At 41.8% G+C, this 21447-nt stretch overlaps 1 protein-coding gene across 1 annotated transcript in view; it reads right to left on the bottom strand.

Annotated features, from left to right (window-relative positions):
* LCP1 (lymphocyte cytosolic protein 1) overlaps positions 1-21167 on the bottom strand; it is a 57144-nt gene extending 35977 nt beyond the window's left edge. The window contains exons 1-3 of the mRNA XM_032610934.1: positions 21109-21167; positions 19305-19417; positions 463-551 (exon numbers count right to left, since the gene is read on the bottom strand). Of these exons, the coding sequence (XP_032466825.1) occupies positions 463-526 (64 nt within the window). The 5' untranslated portion in view covers positions 527-551; positions 19305-19417; positions 21109-21167. The remainder of the gene's footprint in view (positions 1-462; positions 552-19304; positions 19418-21108) is intronic.
* Positions 21168-21447: the final 280 nt, after the last annotated feature.

Raw genomic sequence — 21447 nt, 5'->3', positions numbered from 1 at the left:
ACAAGAGGCCTGTTGCTATTGGATATGGGTATTAGCATCACTTCCAACATCCAAGAGTCATAATTTCAAAACAGAGGTTCCGACAGCTGAATCTGAAGAGACTTTCATAGAAACAGATGGGAAAATAAATCACAGGTTTGGGGCTACAGAGTAAGAATAAGTATGGAATACTAGGAAAACAAAGGAAACCAAAGAAAGCAGACAAGCCATGAAAGATGAGACTTAGTTGGCCATTACCAGGAAAGGCTACAGATGACAAAGGGCCCATATTCCATGTTTAGATAGAGAAAGAAGTAATCTTCTTGAAGAACAGCTTTCAAAAATGTTTCCCAGCTCCTCTAACCAACACCACTGTATTCCTGTCCCTTCTGCTATTTGGCTCACGTTACCGGTCACCGCATCTGTCCTAAAGCTACTAAAAAAGAAGAGAATTTTGTGACTTGAGGTATCAGGTTCACTTACCAACTTTGGCAAAAGCTTCTCTGAGCTCCATCATTTCTTCATCTGATACCGATCCTCTGGCCATTTTTTTATTGCTTTAGGCAACAGATCTGCAGAGAGGGGACAACATAGGGAGTGGTTGATGTGTATCTTCTTAAGATACAACACTGAGAAGCAATTCTCATTTATTAAGTAAAGAAATATTCCTCTGCATCCATCATGACTTATAATTATCTTCCCCAGATGTAAGAAATAGCCTTTTTCTTAACCCTCATTGTGGTGGTCTCCAAAGATGGTCTGCACCAGTTTCTCTCCTCCCTTTGATTCTCTCCTCACATCAGAAGATGGAGCTTATTTCCCTCTCCTTGAATCTGGGCTGATCCTGCGACTGCTTTGACCATTTAGAAGGCTGGAGAAGCCATGTCTGGGGCTGGAAACTTCTGCTTCCTGCCTTTTGGAATGCTCATCCTTGGGCTGTTCCCTCTTGGAACATAACTGCTGTGCTGTGAGATGTCTAAGCCACAGGAAGAAGCCACATGAAGTATGAAACCTGGATGCTCTGGTTAACAGTCCTTGCTGTGCCCCCAGCCGACAGCCAGCGTCAACTACCAGCCAGCGGAGTGGGCCATTTTGGACATTCCAGCCCACTTGAGCCCCCGGATGAACACGAGCTCAGCCAACATCACATGAAGCAGAATTGCCCAGAATTCTGATACCAACAGAACTGAGAGATGGTAAAATGATGGTTGTTTAAAATCACATTTTGGAGTAGTCTGAAACACAGAAATATACAACCAAAACACGACTTTTATATAAATGTCTTTTTAAGAGATATCTTCATGTTCATACCGCAAATGAGTATGTTTGGCCAAGCCAACAGATAAATTTTATAACTTCAAAGGGAGTTATCAAAGTTCTCTAAATATTTAAGAAAAGAGGAAGGGAATCTGACTCGCTAATCATTCATATATGGGAATTTGAGGGACTTTTTAGGTGTTCTCAGGAAGGCTAGTGTTGGCTGAGAGACAATGCTAATGCCTGAGTATTTTCCCTTTCCCTGTGCCTTACGGCTGCCCTCTAGTGGGTAGGAAGAGAATGCAACAGAAAATGGATTGTATTCGTGTCTCTAGCTAATTCACACGCCCATGTTTCAAATAGGAGTTCCATTAAAGCTTATAGGATTTCCTGGTGGGGAAGGGATAAGTGGGGTGAGAGTGTGGGAGAAGGGGTACTTCTATGTATAATTATATTTGGGGAATTTTCGTGAAATTACTGCTTTTTAAAAATATTTAAAATTTGTGACTGGATACTGTTTTAAATGGATTTCCTTTTCTATATCTGCACATCATTTTATAGTGCTGTACTTGTTCTCAGTGACAATGAACAACCACACATGAAAGGGAACAGTTTCAGCACTTAAACCTGTTGGCCAGAAATGCATTCTGCTCAATTTTGCAAGTCCTCATCCATTATCCACCAACTCACTATCCTGTCACATACCATTTATCACATGTATCAGTAGTTTCAAACTTTTGTTTTCCTAAGCAGCCCTCTGTGAATAGAAACCTTACATGTAAATAACAGCGAACAAATAAAAATAACTCTGGGGAGGGATAAATTAGGAGTTTGAGATTAACAGATACACACTACTATATATAAAATAGATAAACAACAAGGACCTATTGTATAGCACAGGGAACTATATTCAGTATCTTGTAATAACCTCTAATGGAAAAGAATCTGAAAAAGAATGGATATTTATATATGTATAACTGAATCACTTTGCTGTACATCTGAAACTAATACAACATTGTAAATCAACTATACTTCAATTAAAAAAAAAAAACCAACCCTGAAAGCCTTTGGTTGAAAAAGACCCTGAAGGTCACCTTACCTCCACTATCCCACCTCCTTGTCATCTACGCACGGTGGGAATTCCAGGGAGCATGATTTAAAAATCGTGGGATTACATATATTGTTATTATTTCAATTCCTCAAAAATATCTTTTATTATCAATAAAGATTTATTGTATTATTATTTACCTTATATCTAAAAATGTACCAGTCCATTGGGTTCTCTGATGGAAGGTATAAACTGTCGAGGGCTTAACTGTGCAAGGAGACACAGTCTCACACATCACAATAACCCTCAAGAGACAGCTACTGGCTTTCTGACTTTCTTGCCTTCACTTCCTTTCCTTCCTTTTTTGTCTGTCTGTTTCTCTCTCTGTCTCTTTCCCTCCCCCGCTTCCCTCCTCTCTTCTTTCCTTCCTTCTTTTCTTTCTTTTTTTTTTTTTTTGTTGTTGTTCGTTTCCTTTCTTTCTTTTTTTAAAATCAAGCCTTGTTCCGAAAACAATCTGAGCCCAGTTACAAAGATCTAACCAAACCTAAGAAGTAAACCAATAAAATCATGTGAACAGGGAGAAGGAGTAATTAGCTTAGGTGAAATCAGAGGATAGCAAGCAAGAGCTTGCATATTTCAAACACATGGTCAGGACTGAACGTTTTGCTAGAAGTATGCTGAAAATCTAGCTCTGAGTTCTCGAGACGCTCAGTGAAGAAAGGACATCTCAGTTACATAATTCACTCTATTTACATAAGACAAACCACTCTTCTTAGGGCAGGAGAACTGAGGTCTGAGAGCAATATCCTCACCTAGGCCTGGAGAAGAGGACACTTGTGGGATGTAGTAAATGCAAGTTTTATGTTTCTTATAATGTTGCTCAAGGAAGGCTGATGGCATAGGTACATGTAGCCTTACTTTATAGAGCAGGAACCAGAAACTCAGAGAAGATTCATCTTTCAGCTCACACAGCCAGGTAGAGGTGCAGCAAGATTCCAGTTGTCAAGTCTTTTCTCCTCTCCCATGCTGCCTATTTATGTTGCTTTGCATTTCTGTTAGACACTCATTCCATCCACCCATTCATTCATTCATTCAGCAATTATTCATTAAGTATATAACATGCCTAGCCTATGGGAGATTAAAAAAGCTATAATATGAAGTCTCTATCCAGGTGTTCTAGCTTAGGAAGCTTTCGCTTTCATGTGTTAAGAAATCAAAGCTTGGGACTTCCCTGGTGGCCCAGTGGTTGAGAGTCCGCCTGCCGATGCAGGGGACACGGGTTCGTGCCCCGGTCCGGGAAGATCCCACATGCCGCACAGCGGCTGGGCCCGTGAGCCATGGCCGCTGAGCCTGCGCGTCCGGAGCCTGTGTTCCGCAACAGGAGAGGCCACAACAGTGAGAGGCCCGCGTACCAAAAAAAAAAGAATGAATGGGATCTCCGAATCTAAACTTGGCCTATCCTTTGACGTAAGAGTTTTAGATTTGAGAGCACTGTGAGACACTGGTGAGAAATATATGTAAAGGCAGGGAATGAGACTGTATTTTAAGGATCAAGGGCAGGGCCGGGGAAGAAAGGAAAGAATTACAGTGTTGGGTAAGAAAGAAAATCTCAAGATCATGGTACAGTAAAAACGCAGAGAAAATATTTTAGAATAAAAATTGCAGGGCCCATTCAAATAAAAGACCTAGGAAGGGAAAGTAGGGTTATTTTAAAACGATGTGATTTTTAAACCATGGCAGGTAGGACAAGATGAAAAACCTTGAGCATCTGGTAAACCACATTTTTGTAAGAGATTTACATAAATGGGGAGGATCAACTGGGAGAAGCCAAATAGTGAGACAGCCTTCAAATTAAAAAAATCCAAAACCCTCCAGTGATTTAATAGCTAAAGGAAAAGAGAATAGATTGAATTAATTTAAGAGGTGACTTGGAGAAGAAGGCTTCGCCAGCCTAAATGACTCTGATACCGTTGGTTGTTTGTTGCACCCAAACACAAATAGATATGGAGAGAGAATCTCTTTTACCATCAGAGCGAGCTGTAAGTCCTGGAAACACAACCCAACTTTTAGAGACAGAGCAAGCTAAGAAATAACTTAGTACAACACCCTCATTTTATAAATAAAGAGATTTAAGGTCCAATGAGATGAAATGCCTTGTCTGTGTACAAGTCCTCAAAGCACTGCCAGGCAAGGGTTTGTAAATGCAGAGCTGAAAGAGCAGAGCAGGAAAAGGATGGACTGACCATTCACAGGGCCATTAAGAGCCAGAACTGAGAACAGACTCTTTAACTAATTCAACTGAATGTGCAAATGACAGCATTTTCACAAAGCAGAGAAGCAGGAAGAGGAGGTAACTGATGGAAAAACATGTGGATCAGACCATTTCTAAGAAGGACATGGCTGGGGCTAGAATCAAATATTAGGTACTTTACACAGTCTATTAATATGTTTACCTGAAAAAAAACACCCATTTTAATTCACGCATGTTTGATGGTTTGGGTTATAATATGACTAAGATTCTTAAGGAGAATTGACAAGGGTTTGTTTGCAAATTACCGGCACCATATTGGCAGCTGACTCTAGAGAGGTCCCTGCAGTAATGGGATGGGCTGTGGCTTTTGGATACTCCCATCTGGAGCTTAAAAGAAGTGGCTGAGGAAGGCATGTCCCTTTCAGGGCATGAATGAGCAGTTTCTTGGGCTCTGCTCTACTGCTTTTGCAGTAAGTGTGGCCCTTTTCAATGACTGTATCATCTAACTATGACTTGCCAAGAACCATCTTAAGGTTTTTTGCAAATCAGTGGTGAATTTTGGAACCCCACTTCTGAATCACTGCCCAAGTCATAAATCTAAGGAGACACATCTCAAATCATTCATCTAAGTCACGTCTGGCTAGTTTCTCTGTAAGCACTTACATTTATTAAATCAATGATTGTAAAATCCCAGGACATTTGGCCAAAGAAAGTACCAGTTGTTCTTTTTAATAAGATTATTTTTAAAGTCATAAGAAAATCAAATAACCACCAACTGCAAAAGCCACCAAACCTGTCCATTCCTTTAGGTCAGCCAGTTCTGAGTCTCTGTTTCAAGGAGGCTGGTATTTTCCAGATGGGTAGTGAAAGAGAATTTCTGAGAATGACTTCTTATAATAAAAGTACCTGACTCAAGTTCCCTGAAATCTGAATGTAGAAACAATCTGTAGGAGTTTACTATAAAACACAGTGCTGTAGAATTTACAGAAGGAAATGCGTTCTTTAAAATAAATGTAAAAATGTAAGCTGAATTTTCTCTGAGGAGTTTCCTAACTGATAATGAAAAGAAGTAGACAGGTTGATAAAAGGTGACCTGGCAAAATGAAATGGCTCCTGAACTGGCATCATTTCTGAAAGGAGGTAACACTGTGTGGGTTGGTATTTTGATTCGATAGATTGACACCCAATTATATAACTGCTAGGATCAGAGTGGCATCTGTAACATGGCATCACATTGCCAAGGGACTATTTTGAATGTGCCCTACTTTTCCTGCAACTTGACACAGTGGGGAAAGTAAAACTGGAAACTCAGGACCCAAATTCCCACCTTTACCTCCTAAGTTCAGTACGTATCCAGGGGAAAATTGTACAACTTCCGAACACCTCACTGAGTAGTGAGCAACCCAAAACAACATGTCATCCGGAACGTCATGAATCCCGTAATCTTTAGCATTGGACTCTGATGATTAAAGAAGTGAAACATGAAATGCTTAGGATTCCGAAGCAAAATAAAATCCCCATAACTTTTTTTTAAAAGCTATCATGCTACAGTTAGATAAGGAAGGAGTTTTGCTTTCAGTTAATTCTGTCCGCTTTCTTTTACAAAGTAGAACACTGTGCAGGGGCGGGGTGGTGGTGGTGATAGCTTACTATGTATGCTGGGGATACAATTTCTCTGTGGATACAGATATTCCAAACTTTCACACAAGGGACGATTCTCAAAATGTATTTTAAAAGTGCCTTTGTTTTTAAGAACCAAATAATTATAAATGTCCTCAAATACAGATGGCCACTTAAGGGGGCTCTTATGAACTCTTTTGTCAAGTCAAAATCTCTTTGAGATTGTCTTTTCTCTCCCTGCAGATACACTGATTCTTCCGAGGCTGCTGCAGAGGGGAGAATTCTTCTCTCTGCACTCTTGGAAGGCTATTCCCAGCACAGGCTCAGCAGCTATCTCAGGGGATGAAAACACCCCCCGAGGAAGCCAGCAGCCCTGATTACTCCAAAGCTGATGTTTCTCTGGGGGTCTCTGTGGTTTGATCACTCAGTTGAGGGGCTTCTGAAGCTGTATTAGCATGGCACACAGAGCCCTACTCTGTCCCCAACTAAGGAGTGTCCAGCTCCCTGCTTTCTCCCCCAGCACCCCCCAATGTCTGTTTTCTACCAAGCTGTCCAACCCCATTAAGGATGGAACACAGAGCAAACCTCTTGCAAGCAAAGGGGATGCTCCAGGCTGGGGCTGGGGAGACCCTCATTGCCTTGGCCTCTCTCTCCTTCCCTGGGCTGTACAGTGATACTCCTGGCGTTCATGTCTAGAAGGTCCACAGCTACCCTTCATTTCACATGCAGCCACAAGGACTTAAGATCCAGACCTCCCCTACTGAAAGCTCAGGGGACCCCAAAGATTATTTGAAAATAATCTTTTCAAAAAGCTGAATATTATTATGGGCTAGTTGATTACCCACTGTGACACCATTACCTCAATATCGGACGTCATTCATTCATTCATTCATTCACTCCACCTAGAAGTCTAAGTGCAAAGCACTGCCCTGGTTGCTGGGCTACAAGCAAGGGGGCCACGAAGACTGGGGCTTCATGACACCCACCGTTAAACGTCAAGTTTCAAATGCAACACAGAGATTACAGCTCACTTACTGCAAAATGGTTATAGAGTGAAGAGGTTCTGAAGATCAAATATGAACAGGTGGAAAGGCTAAACACAGGGCAGTGGTGGGAGGAGGAGCAGGGAAGAGATCAGATAAGAGGAAGAAATTAGCACAGAAGCTTTTGAAAAAATAAAATATCAAACAACTCAATCAGCCCATGCAATACAACTAATCAGATCATTTATACACATGGACATCTCCAAGGAAATCAGAATAAAATAACGAGCAGGGGGTGGAAGAGAGAGCCTGGGGGTCGGGAGACCCAGGATGCTACCTGTCTATGTAACGTCAGACTCCACTTAGCCTCTCTGGGCCTCAGTTTCCTCATCTGTAAATTGAGAGATGAAGTCCCTTCCACGTTAAAAGTTCCAAAAGTCTGTTCACTAGCTGACAAGTGTATGTACAAGTTAGAGCCAGGGTAAGGTGTATTTCAAATGAGCCTAGAAATAGGGTCAGGGGCCATCAGGAGCTGTGACCATGGCCTGAAGCAGCTTCCGGGGAGATACCTCCTCGGAAGTGGACCCAGCATCTCCCAGCCCCACCTGCCCTTACCTCCACAGCAGGCAAAGCTCTGTCCTCATGCATTCTCCTCACTGACCAAGGCAGATGCCCACTGCTCAGCTGCCTGACTGCTCAGCACAGAGCAGGGAAGTTTCCAGAACGGCACGTGAGATCAGCTTTCTGGGATGTCACTGCGTACATCTTAAGTCCCGCTGCTCCAGTTCGCTCCTAGTTTCTAGGCAAGACTGCATGCAAACTGCCCCAGAAAGAGAGCCATCTACTATTTTCTCAAAAATATCCAAATAAGGAAACCCTACAACCTCTCTGGTGTCTCATATCCCAACCCTGTAACCTAAATCTTTTCTGATACGATTAAAGCTCCCTCTCTTGGGCTATTCTCAGAGGGAATTACAGAAGCTGCTCAATTCATAAAAATTCTGTCACATGCGTTGGTGACAGCCACTGGGCCTTCAAAAAAATTCTTTTAACCTGCTTTGGGAGGCTTTCTCCAAATCTTTAATAGTTTCCTTTGCTATCTTCTGCATCTATGTCAAGTTCCTTAAATGATAACACAAGAAAAACAGAGTCACAGAATGTAGAGGTAAAGGCACCAGATTTTCTATCTGGCCACTCTCTTCCTGTCACAGAGGAGTGAAATAACACCCAGGTTAAAGGATGTGACCAATGTCACCGAGCTCATTGGGACTGGAGTCCAAGGCTCTTTATTTCTCCTCTTTCCTTTATAATAAGTTTCAAACCTAAGAGGGAATGTTGTTCTTTAAATAAGACCTGCTCAACATACGGTAAAGTATAATTCCCCCATGATTTCAAATATCTTATGAATATAATTTCACGTACGTTTCCTACACGTGAAGGAGAACTTAATCTAGGTATTGAGCAAGCAGCATCCAGGTCTGGGCTACAAACAACACATGCCCAATACTACATACATATCCTATTGGCACCTTCAGGGTTACAATGACCGAGGCAAGGTGAACGTCCTCTGTACATTCATTTTTGACTTTGCAGGAAGGACCTCTGATATTTCTCAGCAACCAAAAAGCAAACCACATTAAAATAACTCACGCTGAGGCACAATGTCCTTAAGACAAAACACCAAATTCGTAGATGAATATGAAAATGATACCCTTAGACTTTTGAGATCAGCAAGGTTTCAGACATTCTGTCCTCTGTTGGTTGGGTGGGGCTCTGGGAATCTTTCCTCCTCTGAGCTCTGGTTCAGACCCCCATGTCCACATCTCCATTTCTTCCAGCAGATGATGAGATCACAAACTATATGAGATCATCTCACAGCACTGCATCCTGGCTGGCACGCAGTTTAAGTACGTAGGAAATCAGTTGTAACCATGAACAAACAAGCCCATAAACAAACGGTATACAGGGCTTAAGAAGTCTACTACCGAGAACGAACGTATGGACACCAGGGTGGGAGGGCGGGTAGGATGGATTGGGAGACTGGGATCGACGCATATACACTACTATGTATGAAGTAGATGGCTGGTGAGGGCCTACTGTACAGCACAGGGGAAAAAAAAGAAGGTACAATCTGTTTGCAGGACATATATTAAGTTAACCTTAAAAGTGCACTCCAATATACATTAGGGGCAGACAAATACTGTTTGATTCCACTTATACGAGGTACCTAGAATAGTCAAATTCATATAGAGTCAGAAAGTACGTTGGTAGATGCCAAGGGCCAGCGGGTGGGGAGAATGGGGAGTTAGTGTTTAAAGGGGACAGAGCTTCAGTTTAGGAAGGTGAAAAATTCGGGAGATGGATGATGGTGAGAGTTGCACAAAAATGTGAACGTACTTAGTGCCACTGGACTGTAGAGTTTAAATATGGTTAAAATAGTAAGTTTTATATTATGTGACTTTTACCACAATAAAAAAACATTAAAAAAAGAAGTCTACTATCACCTTCTTTGAGGAGTTTAACAATAATATTCTTGTGTACATACTTATCATATCCCTCCCACTGAAAGATACAAACAACAGAACAAGGCAAGCGGATGCGTCAAGTTTATATGAAACCACTTTGCAGGAAAGATGACTTTGCAAGTGTCCCTTGGCAGTCTCTGAACTAGGCTGGGGATGCCCCCTGGCCCCTACCCTCCAGCCACCAGAGGGTTCTGGCTGAGGTAACAAAACCTGGGGCCGGGCAGTTTCTGTAAACCCTGCTGGCCGTGGCTGATGCTCAGGTCTCTCTACCTAAGTGTACAGTGTCTGACTTGGAGCTGAGTCCTGCTGGGAGGAAAGGGGCTGTGGTGTGCAGACAGAGCAGGACGGAAAGGAGGGTAAAATCAGCTGAGATGCACAAACTCAATGTACCAGGAGCACACAGGAAAGAACTAGGAATGGGTGTTAGAGTTCACTTGAATGTAATTTGCATATCATTATCTGGACGATGAAATTCATCCTCTGGTAATTCTAAGTGTCCACCACTAGGCGGATTCATATATTTATTTGTACGTTTCTTCTTTCACTAAACATCTGCCAAGTGAGTACCTACTATATGCTAGGTCGTGGGTTAGATGCTGGCGACGCAGACAGAAGATGTGGTCCTGGCCTGTTTAGTAGGGGAGAGAGACACCCGTCACTAGAATACAGGGGGACTTTTTAGATCCACAGGAATGGGGAAAACAGCTCTCCCCTGGGGAGCCACGCGTGCGCCCCGGGGAGAAGCGACATGTGACCTGGGTTTCCACAGATGAAGAGGAGAGAGCTTAAAGGTCAGTCTTTTCCTTATTCATGTAGAATGATGAACCCATATTCTCTCCACAGAAAGTTTATCTATGTTGGAGCCAGAGAAAACAATAGCTAAAGGACAAATGGAAGACAAACTAATGTTTACTGAGTGCTTACCCAATGCTGAATGTTTTATATGCGTTATCACATTTAATTCCACCACAATTCTATGGAGCATTACGATGATTTCCTCTTTATAGATGAGGGAACTGAGATTTAAGTAACTGGCCCAGGCTTACATCGCTCTGAATTGGGGAAGCCTCAGGCATTGTGGTCCTGATGTGCGAGAAAACGGGAAAATGGGGGTTCTGAAAAGCGAACTTGTTCCCCAAAGTCTCAAAGTGAGTCAGTGACTCGTCAGAAAAGAGGAGTAGAGCCTCCGGAAGCTTAGTTTGGTGTAACCAAAGTACGGGAAAAACACAAGTCAATGAACATTTAAACAACTTAAAGGTTAAAAAAAAAACCCCTGAGATGCACCGTCCATGAAATGTACTTCACATCTTCAATATGTGGATGGAGAGAATGAGGGGAGGAGTTTCTTCCACTCGTTTTAAGAACAGCACTGGCTTAGTTTACAGCTTCACCTGTGCTAGAACACGACCCACTTTCTCCCAGTCTAAGCAAGTGTGAAAAGGCATCATAGGCGTCTCACAAACCTCATCTGTACGTTAACGATCTTATCTTCCTTCATGAAATGAAGCTTGCTATATACATAAAAAAGAACGAACTAGGAAGCAACATGGTTTGGTGAAAAGATGCTGGATTTTCTGATGTAACAGCTTCTTGCTGTGTGCTTGAGTACACGCTACTTGAAATTTCTGAGCCTCAGTTTCTTCATATGTACAAAGGGGATATTAATAATGCAATCACGGTGCTCACTCCATAAGAGTTGTGTTAGAATGAAATTAGATAAAGTGTTTAAATTGTATACAACAGTGCTTGGCGAAGGAAGGAAGGAAGGGAAGGAGGGAGGGAGGGAGGGAGGGAGGGCAGAAGGAAGGAAGGAGAAAATAAAAAAACCCAGAACTTTTACAAAATTATCTTGGGGAACAAACCCAATTTCCACTATAAACTATATGAAATATTACCCAGAGTCACTGTCTAAAAGTCACACTTAATTGTATGTATGTCACATGTGTGGATAGGTGTAAATCTAGATTTCACACCTACGCTTTATCTTCAAATGATCTTAGCTTGGTTGCTCTGGCGCTTGTACCACATCTCTCCTCCAAAGTCCTTGAAGGCAGTTTCAAAAGCAATTGCGGAATTAGAAGATGATACCAGCTAGAAGCCAACAGCATCGGTATTGGCTGATCTCATGCTGAGCGGTCAAGGGGCTCTGGGCTTAGTCTTGCCTGAAATACTTATCGCGGAAAGTACCTTCTGACAGTTGAGGAAGTGTGGCCAGAGTGGGAAAATGTATAGCAATCTTAAGAAAAGCCCGCACATCCATTGTGAGACATGAAATGAAAAAGGATCTTGGGCATCTGTGATGAAGACCATTGGGCTATGTCTCTCCTCACTCTCAGGTACACCAGTGCCTGGGGACTGAGTCTGTTGGCCACTTCTCTGCCTCTATCTCTTACCCACTCCGGAATTCTCCAGGCACTTTCTCTGCTGTGGTCTGAGCTGATGGAAAAACACCAAGACAACATGCAGCTGACATCTGTATAGCAGCAATGACAACAGAAGCTTCTATTTACTCTCGATAATGTGACCTCATTTTCTATGGGCTTCTTGGGGTAGTTCTTTTAGAACTTCTAAGGACCAGCTCATTCTCATAAAAGACAAAACAAGCAGTTACAGATAAACTGAGGCAGGAATTTGTATTCATTTGATAGACTAGATTTATCTACACTTTCTTGGAAGCCACAGTTCGGTGGGCAAATATTTACCAATACCAATTTACTAATGGGATATGCTATGACATTTCTTTTGTCAAAATTTTAAATAACTAAATAGCGTAAATGCTTCATAACCCTTAAGAACTCTGTACCATAATATCCTCAAGCATTTATTTGTTTGATATAGCGGCGGACCCATCAAAGGCAGAGTTGGGATCTCCGCCTGATGGAAAATTAGGAATAATCATTGAATATTCAACCACAGAAAGGAATATTTAGACTTATTAGAAAGTAGCCAGTGGACCACGTTAGAAAATACAATGCAGTGAAAACAGACATGGTTTACATGTTTAAGACACTGTGAATATTAAAATGGAAAAGAGGCAATGTGTGAATCTCGGCTCTGACTAGCTCTGTAACCTTGGACTTAAGCCTCCCTGAACCTCAGTTTGATCGTCTGTTCTAAGAAGATGAGAACATCAACCCCAGGCAGCTTTTGTGTGGAAATATAAGAGCAAATATATGTCAAGAGCTTAGCACAATGCCTAGCAAATACTGAGGGCTCAGTAAGTCAGCAGCGATGGTGAGCATAGCAGAGTGAGATATACACACAGACTGATGAAATGGGGAAACGGAAGGGGAGATGGACCCAAGAGCAGACCCAGCGGATAGACAGTACTTTTCCCTATTTCAGAGATGAGGGGACTGAGCGTCAGGGGGCTTAAGAGACTTGCTTGGGCTCCACAATTAGTAAAAGGCTAGAAAAGGAATCCAAATTTGCCTCCAAATTTGCTCTTTTCTTTAGACCATACCTGTTTGTCTCATGCACAGAAACTGCAGACACTCAGACTCACAAGCTTTAAAAACTGACATTATATATGAGATTTAATACATTTTATATTATATACATTATATTCAATCACCAGACAAATTAAGAGTCTCAACTGTCTTCCTCTGTGGTCACAGGAAAGAAACAGAGCATCAGGGATATTTGATGAAAAATCTCAACTTGAAAGACAATGAGGGAAGGGAAAAAATCTGAAAAAAGTCATCAAAGGTGCCCATGATATTCCATCTTTCCAAAGGGAAAAGAAAATTAATGTTATAAAGCATTGGAAATGAAGGGAAAGTTCATTTACATCTTTTTTTTTTTTTTTTTTTTTGCGGTACGCGGGCCTCTCACTGCTGTGGCCTCTCCCGTTGCGGAGCACAGGCTCCGGACGCGCAGGCTCAGCGGCCATGGCTCACGGGCCCAGCCGCTCCGCGGCATGTGGGATCCTCCCGGACCGGGGCACGAACCTGTGTCCCCTGCATCGGCAGGCGGACTCTCAACCACTGCGCCACCAGGGAAGCCCCATTTACATCTTTGAGATGAAGAAAAAGGGGCTCAATAATGCAAAACTGCATACATGTTCCTCATTTTTTCTTACTTTCTCTTTGCATCTATTATGTAGCTTTCTCCATAAGGAATGTACTTTCCACTCTTCTTTCTTAATCACATTGCCTCCTGGTGAAGGTAATGTGAGCCCATGACATCAAGGATCCACATTTTAAAACGTGACACCTGAGGTTAACAAAGATGCAGTTCTAATTCTAAATTTTGCCTGAGGAACGGCAAAAAGGCAGAGGATGCAAATTTTATACAGATGCACTTGTGCGCCTCTTTACTTCATTCATTCAGAAACACAGTTTGGATAAATACTGGAGACAACTACCAGACTGAGGAATCAAAATGCAGGGTATGATTTAATTGTAAAGTAATTAGTCCATTCATTCACTTCCCTCTTGAAAGTGCAACCAGAGAAAAAGGGAAAAGAAATTATCTTAGAGATTGCAATTCACATGCCACATTAATTTGCTGGCCAAATTTGGCATCTTGGCTTTTCTGCCTGTGGAGAATGTAATCTCTTTTCCATTTTAGCTCAGCCAGTCGAGAGGATGTGTGTGTGTGTGTGTGTGTGTGTGTGTGTGTGTGTGTGTGTGTGTGAAAGAGAGAGACAGCGAGGTGGGGGGAGAGAGGGAGAGGGGGAGAGAGAGAGAGAGAGAGGGAGAGGGAGACACACAGACAGACAAAGAGATGGAGAGAGCATGCAAGTGTGTCCATCTGTCCGTGGAACTGGTGCTAGACTAAAACAAGAATCAATGCTGCAACCACAAAACTGTGGCTTTCTTTGCAAGTTCCTCAATTTAGTATCTTAGCTTTTCCTTCTGCCAGAAAAAACAACTGACCATATTTGAGAAACAAGCCTCCTTATAACTTAAGGTGGGGCTGAGGCAGGCGTGGCTCTGAAGTTGAGCAAAACTTATTTTAACTCAGTAAGTGGGTCACTTTTTACCTCTATTCTTCAGCTCACAATTAAAACAATCTTCCATTTTTTCACATTTTTTAGGATACCTATATTTGGCCATTACTATGTAATTATAGATATGTGTGCTTGGGTATAAACACTAAATTGTTTAATTTATTCACGTCTATCGATCACAACAGTTAGAAAATGGGAATGCCACTTGACTCAAGTATTCTAGTCTTCTATGACTGAGAACTTCTCAAAGCTTTTGAGGGTAGAGATCATGTTCTGTGACCTATATACAGGTCTATAAGTTGGTAAAAACCAAATAGTCAAGGGCAGAGGGGCTGAGTAAATACTGATGATGATGATGTTGACAAAGAATAGTCTTTAATAAAAGCAATTAACGATACAGATGCATTTATTTAGGATAAATTATTATTATCTGCGTGCAACTCCAGGTCTAGGTACAAATAAGCACCATGGCCCGCTGCCTGTTTATTCCAGGAGGTTTCCCCTGGAATTCAGTGGTTAATATAAAATTGATTCAATTGTAGAAAATTAAAGTAATAACATACTTGAATGGATTAACTTGCCTTCCAACACGAAGGTAACACCAATACCTACCTCACAGGGTTGTGATGACTCAATGTATTGATACGGTCAAAACACTTAGAAAAACACTCAATCCAAAACAGTAGTATAGAAGGCTAAGCTATTATTATCAGGATGATGAATGGAAATTCTTTGTTCCCCATCTGCTGCTTACAGTATCTTACAAGGTGGAGTGACTATGAAATTGCTGGGAAAACTGATGTAATGACTGAAATTGACAAACAAAACAACGGGAACAGTCAACAGCATAAGGAAGTTCAACCAGGAGGCAACTAAGGAAAGCAACCGGGAGTTGCCATCTGGGGAGCCCAGTGGTCACAGCAGCCGTAGGGAGATGCTCCTAGAAGATGAATATCTGATTGGGTGGTAACTTCTTATACTTCAAAATGAAAACAGTGTGAAACATGAACTCTTTTAAGAAGTGCATTGCCATCTGGTAAAACAGGGAAACTTGAAACTCTTGGAGTCTGCTGACACTGATTAGTTTTATATTTTGGTGGACTCTAATTCTAATTTTTATTTCTGCAGGGTTCACCCGCAGATGGAATAGAATCATTTAATTTGATGATATCCGTGAGTTGGAAAACTAGCAAATAAAAAATATCCTAAGGAGACAATTACATGAATCTAAATAATGTCACTTTGCTATAAAATCTATTAGTCATAAAGTCATCAGATTTTATAATTTTATTTTATAAATTTTTGACTCTTCATAAATATAATCTTAGGAGAAAATTTCTTAGTTTTATTTTACCTAACCTGATTTTAGAATTCATTTGCCATCTCCCCCATATACGCAGAGGAGCCTTCACTTTTTTGGTAACAAGGAGACGTTGACTTGAGAATTTTCTGAGAAGAGTGCAAAATGAATAAATAAAAGTGAATGGTATCTGTTCCTGTGCTCTCGGTCATCCAATATGCTTATTATCAGGTACGTAATTTTGGTAAGGGTAGCTAAGCTTTAGCTCAATTAATGTATTTAAACTAAAATAATAAGATTAATTTTGCCTGCTGGCTGTGGTCATTGGACAATTCCTTAAATGCCTTGAAGTCAATGTCTATTTAGTGCTTTGAGACTAAAATGAAGAATAGTGCTTTGACAAAAAGGAAGCATGTTAGAAAGCAAAATACTGTAATGGTGTTATATCTCCGTTCACAGCAGTCACTGGGGGAACTCAGTAAATATTAGGTTAACAAGTGAAATTAAAAAAAGACTTCTATGCGTATCTAAGGAACTGAGAAAAAATTCAGTAAATATCATGAGTACCTACTACATGCCAGGAGAAACAGAGAAGGAGCTCAGGCTGTCAGCAAATTAAGGACTCGAAAGGAAAACAATATGATTACTGCTCTACTTACTCTAAACTCAAAGCATTAAACAAACACACGCAGAAGAATCGGTGGAGGCAAGAACCAGTAGGAAAGCCCTGCAAAAGGACAGGTTTCTTGAAATAAGCCTTAAAAAGTGACCAGAAGTTTCACAGATAAAGAAGAAAGCACTTGGAAAGGCAGTTGGAGTGAAAAGGAGTGAAAGAGCATGGAACTTTCTGGTGGTTTGTGGACTTGTGCACTTGACATGTGGGTAAGTGGAGGGGGGAGGGGGAGAGGTGGGAGGTGGCAGCTAGAGCAGAAGGAAGTGACAAGAAATAAGGTTGGGAAAGTGGCTGAGGCAGGTTTGTGAAGGCACACAATTCTTGAGTAAAATTATGCATTACTTAAAAGAAAACACTTCATTCTATTATTATATGAAACCCACAGTGATACCTCTTATGTATGAAAAAGTTTCTGGGTTTATTGCAAACTGTTGTCTTCTTTCTTTCTCTCTTCAAATCATGAATGCTAAGATCTCTTCAGTCAGCTTCAGAACGAAAAGCCTATAAGGCGGTACATCTGGGAAAAAGATGCTGGTGGGGAAGATAGGCTCTGGAATAGACGGACGCTTACAGAGAGGCAGAATGCAGCCGGAAATCCTGGCTACCTACCGCCCTTGCCCCTCACCCTGTGACCTTGGGCCGTGTCCTTCAACCATCTAAGCCTGTTCCTCATCTCTAAAGGTAGTTGGGAGGATTAAATGAGGTCATGCATGAAGAGTAGCTTACATAGTAAGTACGTATCAAATTTAAGTGGTATTACTACTTGTTCTGTCCTAATTTAAATAGATACATTTGAATGAGAAAGTTACTTTGTGGCCTCCCATTCCCCAAAGGGTTCAGCAAAAGAATTAGAAATGGTGTTAAAACACGGAAATTGTTTCCCAAATTACTGATTATTTCAAGGCACAATTTATGAAGGAGTCAAAATTTCAAATGTGACAAAAGAAAGCATCCCTGGGATAGCTAATGAAATGTCCCACCTCAGCAGTGCTTGTACAAAGGGCAAGACCCAGAAGTTTCTTCCCTGATGTTGCTGGGAGTGAACAAGAATGAAGAGAAATGGATATCAGGTTGATGCTTTAACAATCTAAACTTGATTCCATTTTTATTTCCTCCCGATGTAAGGAAAATACTGACATACCTTTGCATCCTAATTCATTTTATTCTCATCAATATTTTTACTTAAAATAAGACATAGCATAGTTTTAATCTGTTATTTTTAGGGGTCCAAGTCCTTCTCCCTCAGCTCCACATTTTTGCTAGTTTAAAACTATTCAGGGGGCTTCCCTGGTGGCACAGTGGTTGAGAGTCCGCCTGCCGATGCAGGGGACACGGGTTCGTGCCCCAGTCCGGGAGGATCCCACATGCCGCGGAGCGGCTGGGCCTGTGAGCCATGGCCGCTGAGCCTGCACGTCCGGAGCCTGTGCTCCGCAACGGGAGAGGCCACAACAGTGAGAGGCCCGCGTACCGCAAAAAACAAACAAACAAACAAACAAAAAACTATTCAGGTGAGACGCGTCAAACAATATTGATGATCACATTTTACAACTTCAGAAATTCACATTTATAGGTAAGCAGTTAATTCCATTGAAATTTGCCTGTGTAGATGTTCTTTAAACCATTTTATTTACTAGAAACCAATTATGATAAATTACATAAATTCAAAATCAAGACGTGTGGATAAATCACCTTCGTTTAACGACAGTTTTTTTTTTTAAAGTTGTCCTGAGGAGGTAATTTTAGAAACAAGTTGCTATACTTGATTAAGAAAAATTGGGTTTTCATAAGTGTGCGGATAAATGAATCCATTTGCAGTCCGGATGGCTTTTATGTTTATCATCTGTCAATGGTACTAAATATTGTTGAATAATGGTAATTAATAAAGGCTGAGGCTACAAGGTTCAAAGTCTATGTTTCCATAAAGTTTCTGGAATAAATATCCCATATCAACTTTATAAGAATTTCTATTATAGACTGAAGCCTTTCTTCCATAATTAATGGTCATTTGTATGATCACAGGGATACCAAATAGTTCAGACAATTCTACAAAACAGTACAACTAAGCAACACAAATTGCTTTTATTTTTAGAGAATAAATGGAGAAGAGACAGCCTCTAATTCCATGTGGTTATTAAGCACACCCATTGAAAACCGGCGGTACCCAAAATCACTCAAATAACCAGTAGCACACTAACATACGACTCAAGACGTTTTAGCACATCCACTAAAGTACTGTAAAGGAGTTTTTTTAGAAAAACAGAACCACAGGAGCTAAAGTTAAACTATCCCCATTAGGCCAATGTGCAACAGCATCTAAACGATCGATGTCCACTTTGCTGAGAACATTTGAAAGTAGATCAAATCACAGTAAATAGCCTCCCAGAAATAAAGCAATAGAAATAAATCAGAACATGGTTTGGTTTAAAAAGGAAGCAAAAATCATAGTTTTTTGGGGGGGGGTGATAACTGCATATAATTGGAGAAGAAGCCACCCCAGAGAGCGGAGGGGAGGGTCCCACTCTGGGCGGCCACGAGATGTGGCTGGAGCTTTGCTGGGCAGTTAAACGGTGCCCTGGCTCATAGCGGACAAGGGCGACAGGTGCTCAGATCTCTAGTCCCCTGGGGGCAAAATCCACAATCCACAGAACCAGAGCCACCCAACAAGCAAAACATCATAAGCACTTAGAAATGACAAAAAGACAAAGGAAATTTACCTGGTAGCAAAACTGTTCTCAGTGGTACTGGTATGTGACCAGAAACTCCCTTCTTTCTGATCTGCAGAACAACTTTGTCAACCCCGGGTGTGTGGTCACAAGGCAGGAAGTGACTAGAATGACAAATCATCAGGCAGGAAAGAAATAGATTTTGTCTTTATAAGGACATTTTTACTTAACGTGTTTTTTTTTTCTCATGTCCCCTCCCCTGCAAAAATCACCTGACAGGTCACACTGAAATTCAGAAGCCTCTTACCACTTCCTCTTTATGAGCATTTTTCTCTCTCCTTCCCTTTCTTTCCCCTCTAGCTGTCTTGTAGGCATTGGGCTACTTAAACCTGTTGATTTCAGATAACAAGGCAAGGTCAGCCTGCTACCCTGACTTCTTGATCTGCCCCTAATTGCGAACGCAATGCTCTGGTGCCTAGCTACTTACAGCAAAGATAAACAAATTATTCATTTTTAATGAAAGAGCCAAGGGAAGAGGTGGCAGCATCCCTGAAACAAGCTAAAAGGGAGTTCCTTGGGAAAGCCCCACCACAAGGTGAAACCAAACCCCTCTCAAGAGTCCCTGAACAGTGATCTTATTGGTGCAAACGAAACAAAATGATCTCTTTAAGGGGAAGGGCCCGAAAGGGAAGGTCACCATATTATTTACTCATTCTTTTATTTATAGAGCACCTATGTACTAGGGATCTCTTTAACCCAATTAAAGATTTCAATTATTTAGACGCTTCCTACAAAGAGCACCAGCGGATCACTTAGGCAGCTGCTATAGTCCAATGCTGCTGAATTCCTTCCTAGAGACCACACTTATTTTTTGAATGCACATTTTAGAAAATTAGCAAGAGAATTAAAATATCTCAGTTCTATGCCCAAACCCCGAATGCTCGTCCTGAGGGCTAATTCTCATCTTCACGTGGAAGTGCTCAAGCGCTCACAGCCTAACAGAGGATGTGAAGGTTGTATGGTATCCTGAGTCATGTTGACCAAACATTACACGTAGTCTGTCTCCGTGTTGCCCAGAGCCTGTGTGCAGCTCCAGCACCCAGCCTGCTATTGAGGAATGAGAATCTGAGGCTCTGCTCCAGCTCGGATGGTGAGTTGAAGATGCTCGATTGCTCAATACGCTTCTGTGTTTGCGAGGGGCCTGGGACCCCACCAGTGGGTACTATGGTTGGGGGGCTGCCATTATACTCCTTTTGCTTCTTTGACTTCTCCTCTAGAAAGTTCCTGCTTCCAACCTCAAATATCAGACCAAGCTGTTCTGGTTTCTCTACTTCATTAGTCAGTGGTGTGGCAGTGTCTTGGTCAGAACCCTCCAGGGGCCATCTTGGTGGAGAGGGTGGGCAGAAGAATAGGAATAGATGGTGGAGATTCAGTCCATTCTAGAAGTGGTTCACCTCACAGAGAACTGTCAACTTTCTTGTGACTCCCCAGGGAAGACTGAGGGGGTGAATTGGACCCCGTTTTCTCCATTGCATAATTACTCCCAAGTAATTCATTGCAGGGGGTGGGGTTCAAGAGGCACCTAATTTCTTTCAGGACACCAGAGACACAACCATGCATCACTGTGACAGGGCTGATCACACGACAAAGCGGCCAGATGCTGGTGGTCTTCACTCTGGGGTGAATAGTCATCAGTCAGGACTCTGCAGCAGCACAGATACTGTCTTGATGGTCTGAAGGATGAAAATACGTGAGATACTGTAGATCTCCCTAATTGCATCCCTGTGGTTTCAGGATGGAATGGAGGTGTGGCAGTAACACTTCATAAAGAAGAACAGAGACTCATTTCGTTTACCTGGGAGGAGAGCAGCAGCATGGCGGCTACTGGTGCCTGGTCATCGGACATCTGAGGAATCTAAAACAAGAGCAAAATACACTTGTGCATGGGTTCAGTAGGTGTTTGAGTGCCTGTCTGGAGGCTCTGGTGATTCAGAAATGAGTAAGACACAATCGCTGCTCTTAAGGAGCACACAGTCTGTAGAGGAGAAAAGCATGTAAGTAAATAAATGCCATCTGCTACAAAAAGGGGTGAAAAAGGCAGTGGAACATCGAGGCAGATGCAGATGTGAGCAGAGCTGATGTTTGAAGAGGGTGAAATGTGCGATTATGCCTAGCAGCTGATTCAAGTCAAAAA

The sequence above is a fragment of the Phocoena sinus genome, chromosome 18, assembly GCF_008692025.1.
Source record: "Phocoena sinus isolate mPhoSin1 chromosome 18, mPhoSin1.pri, whole genome shotgun sequence".
Taxonomy (NCBI): Eukaryota; Metazoa; Chordata; class Mammalia; order Artiodactyla; family Phocoenidae; genus Phocoena; species Phocoena sinus.
Note: the sequence above shows the minus strand (reverse complement) of the source record. Positions and strands in the feature narration are given on the sequence as shown.